The 21,662-nt window shown below is 46.6% G+C and overlaps 1 protein-coding gene across 13 annotated transcripts in view; it reads left to right on the top strand.

Annotated features, from left to right (window-relative positions):
• The window catches only part of unc13bb (unc-13 homolog Bb (C. elegans)), an 807,248-nt gene that overhangs the window by 501,327 nt on the left and 284,259 nt on the right, over positions 1 to 21,662 (top strand). For all 13 annotated transcript variants that reach the window (XR_015074481.1, XM_085972924.1, XM_085972914.1 and 10 more), the window contains one exon: positions 17,380 to 17,470. Coding sequence is in view for 12 of the 13 variants with exons in the window: in XM_085972924.1 (XP_085829050.1) it covers positions 17,380 to 17,470 (91 nt within the window). In the remaining variant the exon portion in view is untranslated. The remainder of the gene's footprint in view (positions 1 to 17,379; positions 17,471 to 21,662) is intronic.

The following is a 21,662-nucleotide window of genomic DNA, read 5'->3' as shown; positions in this document are numbered from 1 at the left end:
ACTTCCGGGGAGTGCACATACGCAGTTAAGTGCGGAAATCAAGGAATTGCTGTCCAAGTTGCCCTGCTCCTCCCAGAAGCTTTGTTATACCGATATCTCGCTGAGAGACTCTGCATTCAGAGACATGGAAGGACATGAAGTTGGGGGTACTTTTTTTTAAATCGTTTATGGAATGTGGGCGTCGCTGGGAAGGCCAGCACTTATTGCCCATCCCTAATTGCCCTTGAGAAGGTGGTGGTGAGCCGCCTTCTTGAACCGCTGCAGTCCGTGTGGTGAAGGTACTCCCACAGTGCTGTTAGGTAGGGAGTTCCAGGATTTTGACCCAGCGACAATGAAGGATTGGCGATATACTTCTAAATCAGCAAACATCCACATTTCTGACCTTATGTTGGAGGGAAAGTCATTGATGAAGCAGCTGAAGATGGTTGGGCCTAGGACACTGCCCTGCGGAACTCTTGCAGCAATATCCTGGGGCTGTGGTGATTGATCTTCAACCACTTGCGTGATAGATACCCACTAGACACACCAGAAAAAGTTGGGGCTTGTCCATTCAAGTGTATGTGAATTTTTAACGGCGTGGTAAGTCTTAATTACTGCCACAAACAACCTCTCTGGCACTGAAAATTAACTTTTATGCGTGGAGTCCTTCAGATTTGAATTATTGTTGGAGATTTAAAAAAATTTTTTTTAATTTAATTTTACTTTTTCTTTCGGTCTCTTTTATCTCTTAATTCCATCTTACTTTCCCTCTCTATTTTGCTTTCTGTACATGATTTGGCATTGAATTAACTATTGTAACTTGCATATCCTGGTTTAGACTCTGCGGGAGTTAAATTGGATAACCCTCGAAAACGGGCCCGTTGAGTGAAATGCAGGCAGGACGCCAACTTCGTGCTGCCTGTGCATTACCATGATTTTTGCTTTCAGCTAGTGCTCCCCACGCTGTTCATTGGCTGCACGCATCAGCTGGGGGCCCAATATTGTTAGTGCCTAGCACTACTTAAAGCTAGCCTGCACTTCTTAAAGGCAGGTGCATTCTGGCTGGCGATGGTGTTGAGATCATTCTAAATAGTGTGCTGTGCAAGAATCAATGATGGCTGACCATGGGAGAGAGCATGCACCAAGGTTTTCGGATGCTGCACTGGAGGTCTTGGTGGAAGAGCTGGAAAAAAGGAGAGATGTCCTGTACCCTCGGGGTCCAGAGACGTGCTCAGAAGTGGCAAGAAATAGTGGAGGAAGTCAATGCCAGGAGTGTAGCCCCAAGCACCTGGATTCAGTGCAGAGAGAAGTTTAATGATCTCGCAATCAAGGTCAGTGAATGCATCTTCAAATGCCATATCCTACCAACTGCACCACTAGCCACAGCCACTGCTCAATTCACCACACTCCCATCACTCACCTACCAACAATCTTTTATCAGTCAGGACTCATTCCTAAGATTTATATGCGTCACATCACCTGCACACACTTAGCACTGTTGCAAGCCTCAAACCCACAGCTTGCGCACTCTGGCAACTATTCCACCATGACAGCTAGATCACTCAAACAGATTGCACGACACTCACTGACACACTTCCCTCTCTCTTGCAGGAGAAGGTGGCACACAACCAGAGACAGCAGGAACTAACCGGAGGGGAGGAGACGCGCCTGCATGTTCTAATCCCCATGGAGGAGACGATGCTGGCCATTATGGGAAGGGCCATTGCTGAGGCCGTGGCCACCGGTGAGGATGAAGCGATTTAAGATGAGGGTATCCACATACCTAAACTACCTCCTCTCATCCCATTTCTCCCTAATCCTACAATCTCTTCTGACTTAGAAGCTGCTGATGGTGTAAGCATGCACGTCTTACTTTCTCCTCTCCCCACACAACCCTACTTTTTTCCTTTCAGACACACAAGAACTGCAACCTGCCCAGGCAGTGGTGGAAGAGCAAAAAGACAGTGAAGATGAAGACACACCGCCACTTGATTTCACAGTTGCAGCCACCGGTTCAGATTCTGTGCGTAATTTAGAGGATAGGATAGAGGCGGGATCTGCATGTGGTGAGACAGCAGGCACAAGTGTGCTGCAGCCAGGGCAGGGGGAAAGGATAGCGCAGGTACCATCTCACTGGAGGGTGAGGTCGCACACGAGTTCTGCTGCAGAGGACTCGGATGGTGACTTTGATGGGCCAGGCTACAGAAGAAGGCTGATGAGTATACACACCCAAATGCTTGGTGCACTGGAAAGCCTGCCAGAAAACCTGATTTCAATGTCAAGGAGCATGGAGGAGTCCGGCACCATTTGGCACAGGGCTTTGCACAGAGCTTGGAGCCCATCCTTTCCAACATGGAACGGGTGGCTACCTCCATCAGCACACCTGTGGAGCCAACCATGATGCAGCGTCTGATGGCTGATGTCTCAGTTTCCTTTGCAGCACAAGCAACATCCACCCAATGTCTGAGTGCCACAGTGGAAACTCAGACTGCTGTCATGTAATTTCATCTTGCTGCCATGCAAGCTCAGACTGCTGTCATGGCTCTGGAAACCACTGTTCAAAGAGGCTTCCTGGGCGTCACAGCACTCTAGCAATCTGCTCTCCAACAGACTACTAGGATTGCCAAGGCACCACCCTAGGGGAGTGACAGTGGCTCCATGGAGCACGAACCTGCTGTCCTCTCTCAGGTTTCGTACTCCTGCTGCTGCCACTCCGCTGGTCAGCCAACCAGCTCAGACTGCAGCAGTCCATGCCGAGATGGTGCAGACTGCAGCCGAGCCTTCTAGGCCCAGAGCTGCTCAGGGTTGCCCTTCAAGGCCATCTGCAGTCCTACCCACTGAAAACCAGCTGCCTTCCACCAACCATGCTGTAGCTACTGGGGAAGCACCTCGTAGGAGCACTAGGACCGGTAAAGGCACACAGAAGAGGCAATAAGGGAATACACAAAAGTGATTACTTTATTTTGTATGCACTGTGGCATGATTTAATTTATAAATTTGGATTGGAATGTATATTTTGTGTTGGCTTTTATCGTTAGATTGTGGGAAAGAGGACCATGTGATGGTCAGTGACAGAGGGAAAGTAAGGAGATTGGGACTGTTGGTGAATGGGGAATTGGGGTTGAGATTACTGGTATTGCTCATTAATTTTATGTTCACGTGTAGCCCGGGCAATATGGGGCTTTCTAGGTTACAGCCTCCCTTCCATCTCCTGCTCCGCCTCCACCTGCTCCTCAGCTTTTCGCCTGATATTTGGTGGCAAGGGCTGTTCCCTCATAATGGTAAGATTGTGCAACATGCAATATACCACGACAAATCTTGAGACCCGCTCATCCAAATACTGCAGAGCTCCTCCAGAGCAGTTCAGGCAGCGGAATCATTGCTTCAGGACGCCAATGGTCTGCTCTATCAGATTTCTTGTGGCAGCATGGCTCTTGTTGTATGCCTGCTGTGCACGTGTGCTTGGGTTGCGGACCGGAGTCATGAGCCATGTCATCATCGGATAGCCCTTGTCGCTCGGTAGCCACCCTTTGGTTTGCCATGGTGGTTGAAATACAGCTGGCACAGAGGACTACCACTGAATGAACGCATCGTGATTGCTGCCAGGATATCGGGCATTGACTTGCATGATGCACTGCCTGTGCTGTCACATAAGCTGCACGTTGAGAGAGTGGAATCCCTTTCAGTTCAGGTACATGGCAGAGTTGACATGAAGCGCACGCAAAACAATGTCCTTGCAGTCAGTGGCACCCTGCATCATGGGGAAGCTGCAATCCTTGCAAACCTTTGTGCTTGCTCTGCCTGCTTCTCTCTGGCAAGAGGGAAGGTGATGTAGTTGTCTCTCTTTGCACAGTGAGCTTCAGTGACCTCCCTTGTGCAGCAGTTAGTTCGCCGTTATTACCCACCGCAAATTCCGGGCCATTACGTACACCAGCATCAATCCCTTGGGTACTGAGTACATCTGCCCTAAATAGGTCCTTCTGCTTTCTTTCAGTCAATTCCTTATCCATCACCAAGTTTTACTTTGGACCCCCACTGCCTTAAGCTGTGTAGTAACCTTTAATATGGAACTTATACTAGTATTGCTAACCATAATTGGTCAAATAAGAAATTACACGTATATGATGTAATTGGAATTATGTAGACATGGCTCCAGGGTGACCAAGGCTGGGAATTCAACATCCAGGGGTATTCAATATTCAGGAAAGACAGGCAAAAAGGAAAAGGAGGTGGGGTAGCATTGCTGGTTAAAGAGGAGATTAACACAATAGTAAGGAAGGATATTAGCTCTGAAGGTTTGGAATCTGTATGGGTAGAACTGAGAAATACCATGGGGCAGAAAACATTAGTGGGAGTTGTATACAGACCCCTAAACAGTAATGCTAAGGTTGGGGATGGCATTAAATGGGAAATTAGAGACGCGTGCAATAAGGGCACAGCAGTTATCACGGGTGACTTTAATCTACATATAGATTGGGCTAACCAAATTAGTAACAATACTGTGGAGGAGGAATTCCTAGAGTGTATACGGGATGGTTTCCTGGACCAATATGTCGAGGAACCAACTAGAGATCAGGCCATCTTAGACTGGGTATTATGTAATGAGAAAGGATTAATTAGCAGTGTTGTTGTGCGAGGCCCCTTGGGGAGGAGCGATCATAATATGATAGAATTCTCCATTAAGATGGAGAGTGAAGTAGTTGACTCAGAGACTAGGGTCCTGAATTTAAATAAAGGAAACTACGATGGTCTGAGGCGCGAGTTGGGTAGGATGGATTGGGGAACGTCACTTAAAGGGTTGACGGTGGATAGGCAATGGCAAACATTTAAAGATCGCATGGATGAACTACAGAATTTGTTAATCCCTGTTTGGCATAAAAATAAAACAAAAAAGGTGACTCAACAGTGACAGGATCGGACAAAGTCAACATGGATTTACAAAAGTTAAATCATACTTGACTAATCTATTGGAATTTTTTGAGGATGTAACTGGTAGAATAGATAAGGGAGAACCAGTGGATGTGGTGTATTTGGACTTTCAGAAGGCTTTCGATAAGGTCCCGCACAATAGATTGGCGTGCAAAGTTAAAGCACATGGGATTGGGGGTAAGGTACTGACGTGGATAGAGAACTGGTTGGCAGACAGAAAGCAAATAGTTGGAATAAACGGGTCTTTTTCCGAGTGGCAGGCAGTGACTAGTGGGGTACCGCAGGGATCGGTGCTAGGACCCCAGCTATTCACAATATATATTAATGATCTAGATGAGGGAACTAGATGTAATATCTCCAAGTTTGCAGACGACACAAAGCTGGGTGGGCATGTGTACTGTGAAGAGGATGCAGAGAAACTCCAGTATGATTTGGACAGGTTGGGTGGGGCAGATGCATGGCAGATGCAGTATAATGTGGATAAATGCGAGGTTATCCACTTTGGTGGCAAAAACAGGAAGACAGATTACTATCTGACTGGCAATAGATTGGGAAAAGGGGAAGTGCAACGAGACCTGGGTGTCCTTGTGCACCAGTTGCTGAAGGTAAGCATGCAGGTGCAGCAGGCGATTAAGAAGGCAAATGGTATGTTGGCCTTCATAGCGAGAGGATTCGAGTACAGGAGCAAGGATGTCTTGCTGCAGCTGTACAGGGCCTTGGTGAGACCACACCTTGAGTATTGTATGCAGTTTTGGTCGCCTTATCTGAGGAAGGATGTTCTTGCCATGGAGGGAGTGCAGCGAAGATTCACCAGACTGGTACCTGGGATGGCAGGAATGACATATGAAGAGAGATTGAGTCAATTAGGCTTATATTTGCTAGAGTTTAGAAGAATGAGAGGGGATCTCATTGAAACTTATAAAATTCTAACAGGACTAGACAGTCTAGATGCAGGAAGGATGTTCCCAATGGTGGGGGAGTCCAGAATCAGGGGTCACAGTCTAAGGATAAGGGGTAAGCCATTTAGGACTGAGATGAGGAGGAATTTCTTCACCCAGAGAGTGGTGAACCTGTGGAATTCTCTACCACAGAAGGCAGTTGAGGCCAACTTATTAAATATATTCAAGAAGTAATTAGATATATTTCTTAAGGCTAAAGGGATCAAGGGATCAAGGGATATGGGGAGAAAGCAGGGATTGGTTACTGAATTTGGATGATCAGCCATGATCTCATTAAATGGCGGAACAGGCTCGAGGGGCCGAATGGCCTACTCCTGCTCCTATTTTCTATGTTTCTATGTTTACATTATAAAAATTACTGATAAGTTCCTTAAATGATAACCAGAGTCTTGTGTTTTTATGAGAAATATATAAGCAAAGTGATTAGATATTCTTGAATATGGGCCTGAAAATATCAATTGGGAGATTAAAAAAAAAACATTATTTTTATTCCTAGTGAACATGGCATGCAACCCCTGTAGTTCTGCACATTACTGTTTTTGATATATTTTATATATCAGAGCTGCTTTGAAAGAATTAGTCATTATTTTTATAAAGCACTCATGCTGGGGCATTGAAATAGCAATCATTTCACAATTTAAGAATAATTACTTTATTATTGACAAATAATTTCAAAAGCTGAATAAAAGGCCACTAATTTGAATTGTGTTGTCTCAGTCATGGGGGAAATCTCCCTCCCCCTATGACGAAGTGCCTTTGGACGGTACCGTACGAATATAAGGATGGATAATGATGATTCTATTTACTCTCATTCCTTCAGTGCAGGTACACAGCTTAAGGCTGAGTGTAGCACAAAATGCCATTGTAGCTCATTGCACCACTGCAGTCCAATAATAATACAGTTGCTGATTGATGTTTCCTGTGGATACAAATCTACTGTGCCATAAACTGCAGAAGGCCCAGTTCGCACCAGTTGCTGACAAGCTAAATTCATAGAAGCAAACTTGTCATTTGTTTTTTATTCTTCAGGCTGCATTATACATGTTGGAAATTTCAGTACCTGGAGTTGTCAACCAAATTTTGAGAGCTATGGAATAGCTTTATTAATTAATAGGGGATTAAAAGTTATCTTCTTTACAATACAGCACACATCTTTTTTTTATACCAACGCCTTACATCTGCACATACCTCCTACCCACAAACCTTAATTCCCTTGGCAAAAGTTTGAATAATGTTAACATTTATAATGTAAACAGTTGTTGGTCACAATATAGTAGCATGCTCTGGCCAATTGAAGCCCATGGGATTAAAGGGGCAGTGGCTGCGTGGATACAAAATTGGCTAAGGGACAGAAAGCAGAGAATAGTGGTGAACGTTTTTTCAGACTGGAGGGAAGTGTGCAGTGTTGTCCCCTAGGGGTCAGTGTTGGGACCACTGCTCTTTATGATGTATATTAATTTTATTTTATTCATTCATGGGATGTGGGTGTCAATGGCAAGGCCGGCATTTATTGCCCATCCTTAATTGCCCTTGAGAAGATGGTGGTGAGCCGCCACCTTGAACTGCTGCAGTCCAGGTTATGAAGGTAGTCCCACAGTGCTGTTGGGGAGCGAGTTCCAGGATTTTGACCCAGCGACGAGGAAGGAACGACGATATATTTCCAAGTCAGCTTGGTGTGTGACTTGAAAAGGAACTTGGAGATGATGGTTTTCCCATGCGCCTGCTGCCCTTGTCATTCTAGGTGGTAGAGGTCGCTGATTTGAGAGGTGCTGTCGAAGAAGCCTTGGCGAGTTGCTGCTGTGCATCTTGCAGATGGTACACACTGCAGCCACGGTACGCCAGTGGTGGAGGGAGTGAATGTTTAAGGTGGTGGATGGGGTGCCAATCAAGTGGGCTGCTTTGCCCTGGATGGTGTCGAGCTTCTTGTGTGTTGTTGGAGCTGCACTCATCCAAGCAACTGGAGAGTGTTTCATCACACTCCCACACTCCGTACGTGTGCCTTGTCAACAGTGGAAAGGCTTTGGGGAGTCAGGAGGTGAGTCACTCGCCACAGAATACCCAGCCTTTGACCTGTTCTCGTAGCCACAGTATTTATGTGACCGGTGCAGTTAAATTTCTAGTCAATGGTGACTTGCAGGATGTTGATGGTGGGGGATTTGATGATGATAATCCCATTGAATGTCAATGGGAGGTGGTTAGACTCTCTCTTATTGGAAATGGTCATTGCCTGGCACTTGTGTGACACGAATATTACTTGCCACTTATCAACCGAAGTCTGAATGTTGTCCAGGTCTGGCTGCATGTGGGCACGGACTGCTTTATTATCTGAAGGGTTGCAAATGGAACTGAACACTGGGCAATCATCAGCGAACATCCCCACTTCTGACCTTTATGTTGGAGGGAAGGTCATTCATGAAGCAGCTGAGGACCTCCTGCAACGATGTCCTGGGGCTGAGATGATGGGCCTCCACCAACCACAACCATCTTCCTTTGTTCTAGGCATGACTCTAGCCAGTGGAGAGTTTTCCCCCAATTCCCACTGACTTTAATTTAACTAGGGTTCCTTGATGCCACACTTGGCCAAATGCAGCCTTGATGTCAAGGGCAGTCACTCTCACCTCACTTCTAGAATTCAGCTGTTTTGTCCATGTTTGGAACAAGGCTGCAATGAGGTCTGGAGCCGAGTAGTTCTGGCGAAACCCAAACTGAGCATTGGTGAGTAAGTGTCGCTGAATAGCACTGTCGATGACACCTTCCATCATTTTGCTGATGATTGAGAGTAGGCTGATGGGGCGGTAATTGGCTGGATTGGATTTGTCTTGCTTTTTATGGGCAGGACATACCTGGGCAATTTTCAACTTTGTCGGGCAGATGTCAGTGTTGTAGCTGTACTGGAACAGCTTGGCTAGAGGCGCGACTAGTTCTGGAGCACAAATCTTAAGCACTACAGCTGGGATGTTGTCGGGGCCCATAGCTATGCTGTATCCAGTGCATTCAGCCATTTCTTGATATCACGTGGAGTGAATCGAATTGGCTGAACACTGGCTTCTGTGATGGTGTGAACCTCAGGAGGAGGCCAGTATTGATCATCCACTGACTGAAGATAGTTGCAAACGCTTCAGCCTTGTCTTTTGCGCTCATGTGCTGGGCTCCACCATCATTGAGGATGGGGATATTCATGGAGCCTCCTCCTCCCGTTAGTTGTTTAATTGTCCACCACCATTCATGACTGGATATAGCAGGACTGCAGAACTTTGATCTGATCTATTGGTTGTGGGATTGCTTAGTGCTGTCGATAGCATGCTGCTTCTGCTGTTTAGCATGCATGTAGTCCTGTGTTGTAGCTTCACCAGGTTGGCGCCTCATTTTTAGGTTCACCTGCTGTTGCTCCTGGCATGCTTTTCTACACTCCACATTGAACCAGGGTTGTTCCCCTGGCTTGATGGTAATGGTAAAGTGAGGGATATGCTGGGCCATGAGATTACAGATTGTGGTGGAATACAATTCTGCTGCTGCTGATGGCCCACTGCACCTCATGGATGCCCAGCTTTGAGCTGCTAGTTCTTGGACTTGGGTATACAGGGTATAATTTCAAACTTTGCAAATGGCACAAAAGTTGGAAATGTAGTAAACAGTGAGTAGGATAGTGGCAGACTTCATGAGGAAATGGGCAGAAACATGGCAGATGAAATTTAATGCAAAGAAGTTTGAAGTGACTTATTTTGGTGGGAAGAATGAGAGGCTGTATAAACATAGAAAAATAGGAGCAGCAGTAGGCCCTTCGAGCCTGCTCTGCCATTCAATATGATCATGGCTGATCCTCTATCTCAATACCATATTCCTGCTCTCTCCCCATACCCCTTGATGCCTTTTGTGTCTAGAAATCTATCTATCTCCTTCTTAAATATATTCAGTGATTTGGCCTCCACGTGCTTCAATGGTAGAGAATTCCACAGGTTTACCACCCTCTGAGTGAAGAAATTTCTTCTCATCTCAGTCCTAAATGTCCTACCCCGTATCCTGAGACTGTGACCCCTCGTTATAGACTCCCCAGCCAGGGTAAACATCCTCCCTGTATCCAGTCTGTCTAGCCCTGTCAGAATTTTATACGTTTCAATGAGGTCCCCCCTCATTCTTCTAAACTCTAGTGAATACAGGCCTAGTCGGCCCAATCTGTAAAAAGAAAAAGATTAGTGAAGACAAATGTAGGTCCCTTACAGTCAGAAACGGGAGAATTTATTATGGGGAACAAGGAAATGGCAGAGCAATTAAACAAATACTTTGCGCCACCTTCAGCGAAATTGAGTTGCATTGCCCCAAGAGGTTGTTGCTGTGCTGAAGCAGGCGGCGCACGACTATCCTAAGGCGCTAAGCCGATGAGCCGAGGCGCTACCACCGAGGGCGGGCGCAGCGCAGGTGCGGCCAGTTAGCGATTGCAGGCAGACACGCTGGCGCCGGTCACCTCTTAAAGGGGGAGAGTCGATTTGGCTTGCAGCCACGCCCTGCACATTGGAGCCCTGATTCTAGGCCTGGACAGACCTGCTGCGACATCGTTACGCCTACGACCATGGAGAGGGCCAGGGAGCGAGCGCAGTGCTTCAGTGAGGGGGCCCTGAAGGTTCTGGTTGGCGCAGTGGAGCGCAGGCGACCTATCCTCTTTCCTGACAGTGGCAGGAGGCCGCTGCCCAACGAATATAGAAAAGCTTGGAGGGAGGTGGCACACAGAGTGACCTCCAGCAGCATGGTACCCAGGACCCCAACGCAATGCAGGAAGAAGTTCAACGACCTCACTTGGGTTGTCAGGGTGAGTACCCTTTCCAGTATCCTCTTCATCCCTGCATGTGCACCTCACTTTATGGCCAAAGGGTCCTGAAAGCCCCAATGCCCAGCCCTCATCCAACACCTATGGGCCTCTCATGAAACTCACATGCACGTTCACCACTTTACACACTGTAAGGGCTATTCGACCATGGGAGGCAGTGCAGCCAAGATCAGGGCTTGACACTGTCAGGGCTATTCCACCATGGGAGGCAGTGCAGCCAAGATCAGGGCTTCACACTGTCAGGGCTATTCCACCATGGGAGGCAGTGCAGGCAAGATCAGGGCTTCACACTGTACTCAGAGCCCGTCCTTTCTGTTGCAGGGCAAGCTGGCCCACAATAGAAGGCAGCAGCAACGGACCGGGGGAGGCCGTCCTGAACTTAAAGACCTCAGCGACCTGAAGCAGCGAGTGGAACGGATTATGGCAGGCCGGCTGATTGGCTCCGTCGCCACTGGAGATGCCGACCCCGTTCTGGACAGCAATGGTAAGGTCATCACCTTTTTGACCTCTCTCTTTCCACTTGTGCCTCACACCAGCATCCTTTGCCACTATCGAACCAATGCAGTGCATTGCAGCACTCATGCCTCCCTTGCTGCCGCCCTGTCCTCACACTAAAGCAACTCTTGTACCTCCCTGCTTTCAGATGCTGATTCGCCAGGTGAGGAGGCGGGCCCTCAAGCTGCCACTGTGAGTGAATCGGAAGGTGAGGAGGAGGAAGAGGAAGCCGGAACATCAGTGCCACCCTCAGCCGAGGCAGCCCATGGCCATGATGGGGATACATCTTCCCTGGAGGGGAGCAGGGGGGAAGGGTCTGAGGAGGCTGAAGCTCTGGGGCCCAGCGGGCTACAGCAACGCTGGGGGGGTAGGGAAGCTCGGCGGCCTTCTCCCCGGCCTCCAGCCTTGCTACAGTGAGCGCAGAGGAGGTGCGGCTCCTTGCTGAAATGGGCGCCCAGGCAGAGCGCAGACACACTGAGCTCATGGCTGCAGTGGCAAGGATGCCTGACTCCATAGAGTCACTGGCAAGGAGTGTACAGGAATTCGGGGCAGCACAGGCAAGGAGTCTGCAGGACTTCGGGGCAGCACAGGCAAAGAGTCAGCAGGACGTCGGTGCAGCACAGGCAAGGAGTCTGCAGGACTTCAGTGCAGCACAGGCAAGGAGTCTGCAGGACTTCGGTGCAGCACACGCAGCTTCCAGCCAAGTGCTTAGTCGTGCCATGCAGTCATTGGCTGGTCTGATGCAGACACAGATCAGGGCCACACGAGCACTAACTGCTGCCACCCTCGCTGGATTGGGCAGGATTCGCCGGGGCCCTCGCCGCGCCGCAGCAGGCCAGCAGTCTGTGCTTCAGCAGATTGCTGCGCATGCTTCAGTGCTGCCCTGTGCGAGTGCCAGTGTCTCGTCCGACCAGGGAGTGCCTGTGCTCTGTGTCACTCCTCCACTGCAACTGCCACCACCCATAGGACAGACTGCTGCCGCCCAAGCAGAGTTGGAGCAGTCAGCAGCCGGGCCCTCCAGGCCCAGAGCTGGTCCAGGCCGTCCCCCAAGGGCATCTGCCGACTCACTATCTGACCCTCAGCAGCCTTCCCCCAGCCTTGCTGCAGCCACTGGGGTCCCATTGCGGAGGAGCTGCAGGGCGGGAAGGGGCCAATCTTGCAAGCGAGGCAGATCACCCTCGCAAGCTAAAAAGTAGGAGGTGTGGCAAAATGCTGTGTTTTTTTTGTGAAGGCCGAGGATCATGGTCATTTTTGTTAAACTCTTTTCTTCATTGTCTCCAGATTGTGAGAGCCAGTTATGTGTCTGACTTTTTTGGGGGGGTTTCTCTGTATTTGTTTGTCATGCGGGAAGGCCACAGAGTTTGTTAAATAAATAATTGTCTTTATTCAGATTGTGCATGTTTGCACTTTGAACTATTTGTTGCCTTGACCGGCACAGGGTTTGCAGAGAGGGTCCATTCATGTTCTTTCAATGGCACAAGCCATTCCCTGAGAGGGAGCCTAGAACCGACTTGCAATAAGCCGCTGACGGACGGCCCTTGCACTTTGTGCCTCCCTCCCGTCTTGGTGCTCCTTCTCCTCCTCCTCCTCCTCTGGTGGTCCTCCAATGTCTGCTGGCAGTGGCTGAGTCCTGAGGATAGCCAGGTTGTGCAGCATGCAGCACACTACAACAAAATGGGAGACTCGCTCAGGCGAGTACTGAAGGGCTCCCCCGGAATGGTCCAGACAGCAGAACCGTTGCTTTAGCACGCCGATTGTGTGCTCAGTGATGTTCCTGGTCGCTTGATGGTTGTCATTGTATCACTCTTCAGCAGGGGTGCTGGGCGCACGGAGTGGGGTCATCAGCCAGGTGCACAAAGGATAGCCCTTGTCCCCGAGAAGCCAGCCTCCTGGGTGAGCCGGGGCTTCGAAAATGTCTGCCACAGAAGTCTGGCGCAGGATGAAGGCGTCGTGGCTGCTGCCTGGAAAGCGGGCATTGACAGCTAGTATCAGCTGCCTGTGGTCACACACCAACTGCACGTTCAACGAATGGAACCCCTTCCGGTTGCGGTAATCCTCGGCATTCTCTAGAGGCGCCCGCAAAGCCACATGCGTGCAGTCAATGGCGCCCTGGACCATGGGGAAGCCCGCTATTCTTGCAAATCCCATTGCGCACTCCTGCTGCTTGCCCAGGGTCATGGGGTAGGAAATGTACTGACGTCTCCTTTTGAAGAGGGCATTCGTGACCTGGCAGATGCAGCAATGCACCGCGAACTGGGAGACATTGGCAATGTCCCCAGTAGCGGATTGGAAGGAGCCGGTGGCATAGAAGTTGAGAGCCACTGTCACCTTCACTGCCACCGACAGAGACGTCCTGCTCCTCAGCTGAGGCTGCAGATCTCTCTGAAGCAGGTGGCAGATCTCAGTGACCACCTCCCTTCTGAATCGAAGCCTCCGAATGCACTGCTCCTGAGACATGTTGAGGTAGGAGAAGTGCTGGCGGTATACCCTGGGAGGGTAAGGCCTCCTTTGTCGACGCCTGTTGGCCCTCCTCCGTCTGGCCATGATTGGCACTCTCTCTCGGCGTCTCTGAGCCCTCTCAATGCAATGGAGAAACCCAACGTTTCCACCCATTGCAGCCCCCATTATATGTGGCCACTCAAGGCTATGGCACTGAAAAATCAATCCAATTGCAAAGCTCTGGGCTGAAGCCAGAAGTCCCTGTGTGAGCGCTGAGTCAAAGCAGAAAGCTCTCTCCCTTTGTCTCTGCAAATCTCTCTCTCTCTCACACAGAAGGAGTGGTCCAAAATGGCTACCACAAAGAATGCAGGAAGAGCCCCCTTTAAATTGCGGTACCCCAGCCCCACAGCGACTGGGAACCGTTCCACTCAACCAGTCACTGGGAGCGCCAGGCGGAAAGAAGGGGGGCGCCACTGAAGTTCCGGTTCGGGGCACACCAAGGGCGTTGCACCATGAAATGACGTCAGGATCTGCGTGTGCAGCTGAGCGGGCGTTGTGGTTTTGCGCCGCCGCTAAATGTTCACTCAAGTTCGCGAGAGGCGCAGATCGCGCCGCGCCCGGGCGCTAGCCGCTTCGCGCCCCACTTATCGCCCTCTTAAGGCTCTAGCGGCTGGCGCTACCAACTGAATTTCTAGGCCGGAATGTCTCTGCCTCTATATTCCCTGGAGTTTAGCAGCATGAGAGGTGATCTCATTGAAACCTATAAAATTCTTAAGGGGCTTGACAGAATGTTTCCCCTGGCTGGGGAGTCGAGGACCAGGAGTCACAGTCTCAGAATAAGGGATCGGCCATTTTGAACTGAGATGAGGAGACATTTCTTCACTTGGAGGGTGGTGAATCTCTGGAATTCTCTACCCCAGAGGGCCGTGGATGCTCAGTCGTTGAGTATGTTCAAGACAGAGAGCGATAGATTTTTGAATACTAAGTGAACAAAGGGATATAGGGATACTGCAGGAAGATGGACTTGAGATAGTAGATCAACCATGATCTTATTGAATTGTAGGAGCAGGCTCGAAGGGCCGAATGGCCTACTCCTGTATTTTTAGTCTTTCCCTGTTCATCCTATCAAAGTCTTTCGTAATTTAAAAAACCTTTCTTAAATGACCACTCATCCTTCTCTGCTCCAGTGGAAATAGTCCCTGTATCTCAAGCCTCTCATAACTATAGTTCTTCATCCCTGGTATTATCCTGGTGAATTTACATTGTATGCTCATTATTCATTTTAATGTCCCAGCAGTGGTCTGGGAAAACATACATTATTATTTAAAATAAATAATGAGCAGCATCTAATTTAAATAACAACATTTAATTATTTAGAAAACACATTTAATAATTAAAATATTTTATTTTTAACCTGTTCACCCTTGGCATAACCCGATTAGAGAAATCCCCACTGCCTTTCCATGACTGCACTTTAAGCCCTTCTTCCCAATCTCAAGGCTGGCTTGGGTTCCAGGCACAGGGCATAAAAAATAATAGAAAGAACTTGCCTTTATATAGAGTCTTTCATGGACAGTGGGTCCAATCAAGCAGAGCAGGTGCAGTGGTGCTAGAGGGAGATTACTTAAGACCTTTTCTAGCATTCACCTGGGAAAACCTGCAACATTTAAAATACTCAACAATATTTATTTTAAAAGGGCGGGGACAGTGTCTGATGAGAGGGAACCATTTACAATGTCAGATAGCATAAGGGCCAAGAAGGGAAATTGGGTGGTCAGCATTTCAGGAAATTGGGTCAAGGGAGTAGGAGGTGGGTCTCAAGGATGAGTTGAGCTATAAGAACATAAGAAATAGGAGCTGGAGTAGACCGTTTGGCCCTTCGAGCCTGCTCCTACAATTCAATAAGATCATGGTTGATCTACTATCTCAAGTCCATCTTCCTGCAGTATCCCTATATCCCTTCAACAAGATCATGGCTGAGCATCTACCTCAACTCCACCTTCCCGCACTATCACTTTGTGGGTTAGATAGGAGAAAAAATAGACAATTAGAAGGTTCGTGGTTAGGGTAAGGGGACTGCCAAGGGGAATCTGGCAGACAAGAAGAAGGTGGAAAAGCATCAGAATTAGTTGAATGGATGCTCTTAGTCTTGGTGACATAGAGTCCCATGAGCTCTGCACACTTGTTAAAGCTGAGAGCAGAGTGGACAGGGGTGGTAAACGCTCCAGACCTCATTAAAGCCTTGGACAAAAGAGCTGAAATCCAGAGGTGAGGTGAGAGTGACAGCCCTTGACATCAAGGCAGCATCAAGGAGCCCTAGTAAAATTCAAGTCAATGGGAATTGGGGGAAAACTCTCCACTGGCTGGAGTTATACCTAACACAAAGGAAGATTGTTGAGGTTGTTGGAGACCAATCATCTCAACCCCAGGACATCACTGCAGGAGTTCTTCCGGGCAGTGTCCTTGACTCAACCATCTTCAGCTGCTTCATCAATGATCTTCGCTACATCATAAAGTCAGAAGTAGGGATGTTCACTGATAATTGAACAGTGTTCAATTCCATTTGCAACTCCTCAGATGATGAAGCAGTCCATGCCCACATGCAGCAAGACCTGGAGAACATTCAGGTTTGGGCTGATAAGTGGCAAGCAACATTCGTGCCACACAAGTACCCAGCAATGACCATCTCCAACAGGAGAAAGTCTAACCACCTCCCCTTGATATTCAAGGGCATTAGCATTGTCAAATCCTCCACCATCAACATCCTGGGGGGGGGTCACCATTGACCAGAAACTTAACTGGACCAGCCACATAAATACTATGGCTACAAGAGCAAGTCGGAGGCTGGGTATTCTGCGGCAAGTGTCTCCTGACTCCTGACTCCCCAAAGCCTTTCCAACATCTACAAGGCACAAGTCAGGAGTGTGATGGAATACTCTCCACTTGCCTGGATGAGTGAAGCTCCAACAACACTCAAGAAGCTTGACACCATTCAGGACAAAGCAGCCTGCATGATTGGCACACCATCCACCACCTTAAACAAACATTCACTCCCTCCACCTCCGGCGCACCGTGTCTGCAGCTTGTACTGTAATGTGCTTCTTCGACAGCACCTACCAAACCCTCAACCTCTATCACCTGGAAGGACAAGGGCAGCAGGTGCATGGGAACACCACCACCTTCATGTTCCCCTCCAAGTGACACACCATCCTGACTTGGAAATATATCGCCGTTCCTTCATTGTCACTAGGTCAAAATCCCAGAACTCCCTACTTAACAACACTCTGGGAGTACCTTCACCACACGGACTGCAGCGGTTCAGGAAGGCAGCTCACCACCACCTTCTCGAGAGCAATTAGGGATGGGCAATAAATGCTGGCCTTGTCAGTGATGCCCACATCCCATGAATGAATTTTTAAAAAATCAAATAAAAGCAGGGAGTTCTCCATGTGTCCTGGCCCACACATTGAACACAGCAAGCAAAACTGGCCATTTATCTCATTGCTGTTTGTTGGACCTTGCTATGTGTGAATTGACTGCTGCATTTCCCTGCCAAGCAAAAGTAACTAATTGCCTGTGGGGAGCTTTGTGGCTCAATATAGAGTTCATAAATCTGTGCAAGAAGTGGACTTGGTCGCCAAGTGGCCTTTTTTCATTCTGTGCTTTATGATCTTGTATATCGTTGGACAAGACCAAATTGTTTATTACAGTTCTTTCATATACAAGTAATCACTGAGAATTCCTTTTTTGTTCCAGTTATAATGATGAAGATGGTACTCCTCTATTTCCTCCTGCTAGGGCACGCTGGATTCGAGTCATCAACAAAGTTCGAATGCAGATCCAAGAGGTAGGACTACAGTTTACAGGTTACCTTCTGATTGATCCTGTTTCCAAATGTATAAATTACAAATATGAATTGTTTTTTGCTCTATATCAGTGTCTACCATTAATTCATTCTGATTGTTTTGCTGAATGAATGACTTAGATGATGATGATTATGTATATGTGGGTTTGTGTGTGCACATGTACCAAATTGTAGGGAACTAGATACCTCGGGTTTAATCACAGCCCAGGTTCAAATCATCTACCAAAGATAAAATTGAGGGAATATAATCCCCTTATATACTTGCTTGGCAACATGTGTTGCTAGTCCAGAGAACAGTGTTGATAACAAAATTCTGGACAAATTCTTCTTAAACACATCACTGTGGAGCAGCAGAGAATCAAAAATATGAAAGTTCAGTATTAATTTATCACTAGTTGGAAACATACTTATTAGTGGAAATTATTGATCATCTTTCAGCGGACATATAACCATTTAAATAGCCAGAGGTAATTGTTCAGATGAAAATAAAAATGATAACTTTGGGGGGAATTTGAAAAACTATGGGGGCGAAATTGGGTGCCTTTGTGCCTCCCATTAGTGCCCCCCCCCCCGGGTGCTAACGCGACACAAATGTCTTTGCGACCGGGCGCGGCGCTGACATCAACTCCCGCCATATTTGGTGGGAGTTTTGCAGTGGCGCTATGGTGTTGCACCCCGATCTCCTTCGCCCGCAAATCGTGATCTCATCGCCTCGGTAGCGCTCCGGACCCAAAATTGACTTCCGCTCTCTGCAGCAGCGCCGGTCGAAAACACCGACAGTTGCAGGAGGCGTGCATCAGGCGGCCGGCCGCTTCGGGGGTGATAATTAAAGGCAAGGTGGCCGAGGTAAGTAAAAAAAAAACTTACCTTTCTTCCAGTTTTTTCGCGGGTTCCTGCTTGAGTGCCAGGTTGATTGCGTTGGATCACAGCTGCCTTGGTGGTCCAGGTAGGTATTTTTTATATTGCAGAGCCTGCAGCTTTAAGGGGGGGAATGAGCCTTTGAACGCAGCTCCACTTCCTTCCTGGAGCGTAAAACTGAATTTTTTTAAAGTTTAGAAACATTAGCGCCTGGCGCTAATTTTCTCAACTTTTAAAAGTTAGCGCCCCAAACGGGGCTATAATGAATTTCTCCCCCATGCTGTGTTAAAAGCAGTATTTTAAATAATGGTTTGACCAATGGCACTGATGACTAAATGATAAAAGGCAATTCAGTGCATTCAAGCTAACATGATAATCAGAAAACTGTTGTTATAATCAGAAAACTTTCTGATTTTTCTTCTAAACAGATGCAAGTTAAAGTGAGTTTTTTCATTCTCTTTTTCTGAAATACAGTTTCAGATTTCATTTTATGGGTTTTATATTCAAAGATAATGGTATGGATAGTTAAAAGCTCACATACTGGCAATGATCCACAATAACACAGAGTGGAATGGAAGACCAGCTGGAGTGGAAGATAATCCAGTGTGACAGAACATTTAAGAAAAAACAGACATTTTCAGTACAAGTTTCACATTTTCCATCTGTGATGTCGGAGAAGCTTTAGATATTTGATACAGATCAAAACTGAGCAAAATTGATCACTACAGGATATAACGATTGTTAAAACAATGCTGAATGTGCTACACTGTGACTATCTAGATGCTAATTAAATTGAGTAGCAAGTACAAACTAGATTTGTACTTTGGCGCAGTTGATTAAAGAAATGCTTGCAGTTTTCAATAGCTTAGAAGTATATACAGTACCACTAGCTTACATATTCATCAAATATTATACTATATTTGCGTCAGATGGACAGAATGGCACGACTTGGGTTTTATTCCCTTCGCTTTTCTTCCAAATGACAATGCTATTAATAGCATCATAAAAGCGGTATATACCCATAGAGAAGCCTGGTCAATTTTTTGCTTAGTTTATAAAATATCTGACATCACAGACTGAAAATGTCTTTGTTTTATTTTATTCCTTCCCCTGCGCACACACACACACACACACACACACACACACTTACAAGGGTGGAGACAGTAAGTGCCATTTATTCAACTGTCTGGGTTATTTTGTTATAACAGCAGCAGACGGGAGATATGGCAGCCCAAGGCAGGTATCCCTCGGGTACTGGCTCTGTGCTGCCTTCCCAAATTATAATGATCCAGATTTAATAAAATACACTTGAGATGTAATTGACTTTCCTGCCATTTTCTTCAGATTACTTATGGGTAGTTCAAAGTCATCCAGCCCCACTGAAGCTGCTTGAAATTTCTATCAACACTGGAAATAGGCAAATGCAAATTACAACTTGTATTTATATAGTACCTTTAACATAGAAAATCATCCCAAAGCGCTTCACAGAGATATGATCAGACAAAAATGGACGCCAAGACAAAAAGAAGGCGATATTATGAAGGGTGACCAAAGGCTTGGTCAAAGAGGTGGATTTTGAGGAAGGCCTTAAAGGTGTAGAGACTTGTGGGTTTAGGGAGGGAATTCCAGAGCATGGGGTTTAGACAGCTGAATGTACGGCCACCAATGGTGGGATGAAAGGAGGAGGATATGCACAAGGAGGAAAAGGAGCTCATTTAACGTAATATTACAAAGTGAGAACAGAGGGCAGATAATAATTGCTTTTGGCCTCACCTTTTATGGTGCAAAGTAATCGCTACTTTAGCAGGGTTATGATTGGCAATGTCGCCACATCATTTTGATATCCTCCCAATAATTCTGTTTGTTGACGGAATGCATGGAACGATGTCATTCTGAAAAGTGGCAACGGCTGTTTTATTTGCAGATCTGTTTGTGTGCTAGATCCAAAATTCCAGTCTATTAAAACCTGCCACCCTGTAATTGTGACAAAAGAGATGATGGGCATATTGTTTAAGTATTTCTATATATGTTATAATTACATTTTAAGCAGTGTAACCAAATTGACCTTGATGGAAGACAGAAATGATGGTTTATTATACAGAGCTCTATTGTACAATTTTCTGTGTACTCACTCCTCTTCCTGAAGCAAGTCAGACCTGACAGCTTAATTGTATTGGCCCTTTGAATTTCTACTAGCAGTTGCCCAGCACAGTCAGTGCTTTCAGATAAAGTGTAGTGCTTTGGGCAGGAGGCAGATTTAAAGAGAAGAATTGACACCATACATCCCACGATCAAGCACTATCAAGTTGACTGGATAATGAGGTAGAAAGGAGCCAGCTGTTGCAGAAGCTCCAAGTTGGGGAGGGAGAAAATAGCCCAAAATGCATCCTGCTGAGTGATGCATGGAATTGGACAGCATTCACAGAGATATTGTACATGTCAAGATTGTATCGGAGTGCAACACCAACAGATGGATTAGCTTCGACAGCAATTGAAAGATTTTTGTTAAGAGTTTACATGGGAGATGAGACAAACTCTGAACGAATTCTGGACGTAGGCAATTCTTGTTTAATTGTGCGGAAAGAAGAAAGTGACAGGTATGTCCCTGTTTAGTACCCAGGTCTTTTTGTGTAAACAAACAGCATGCTTTTCATATTTATGTTAATTAGTCGTAACTGGTGAATTAATTACTATTCACATTACTACATTCAGTTATATTTTTAGGCAGAGGCTGATTACAGTACAGAAAGAACTAAAAAAAAGGAAACATTTATCTTCTACTGGTCCTTAAAAATGTTGAATCATTCAGGGTGGTATTATTCAAATTGTTAATAAAAATGGTTGAGTAAGATAATCATAGTAATACATAGCTGGTGGTGAATTGATAACTTTAGCCTAAAAATTACTGTTGGCGATGTTAGCTGCCAGACATTTAATATATTCATATGACATTCCTTTGTTCTGTGTTTGAATGCAGGCGTTAACCTGTGTTATTTTAAATGGGCTCAAACTTGCGATAAAATAGCAGACAAAGCAATACCATATGAATACGTTAAGTATTCGACTGCTAATATTGGCAATAGTCATTTCTAGGCTTTTATCTAATTTTATATATTCATTTTCAAAAATTGTATGAATGATTATAGGGAGGTACAGAGAAGCTATCAAAGAATGCAGCATCTGAAAAAAATAAAAACAGATCAAAAGAGTTTTAATCAACACTAAACCCAGAAGGCACTATATAGCATTATGTAAAACTTTACAGTATTATGTACTCTATACCTTAAGTGCCATTACAGGAATCATAAATGTTGCT

Source organism: Somniosus microcephalus, chromosome 2 (genome assembly GCF_052327205.1).
Source record: "Somniosus microcephalus isolate GS21.2 chromosome 2, FLI_Smic_1.0, whole genome shotgun sequence".
NCBI classification, from domain to species: domain Eukaryota; kingdom Metazoa; phylum Chordata; class Chondrichthyes; order Squaliformes; family Somniosidae; genus Somniosus; species Somniosus microcephalus.
The sequence above is the reverse complement of the archived record's forward strand: the minus strand, read 5'-3'. Positions and strand labels throughout refer to the sequence as shown.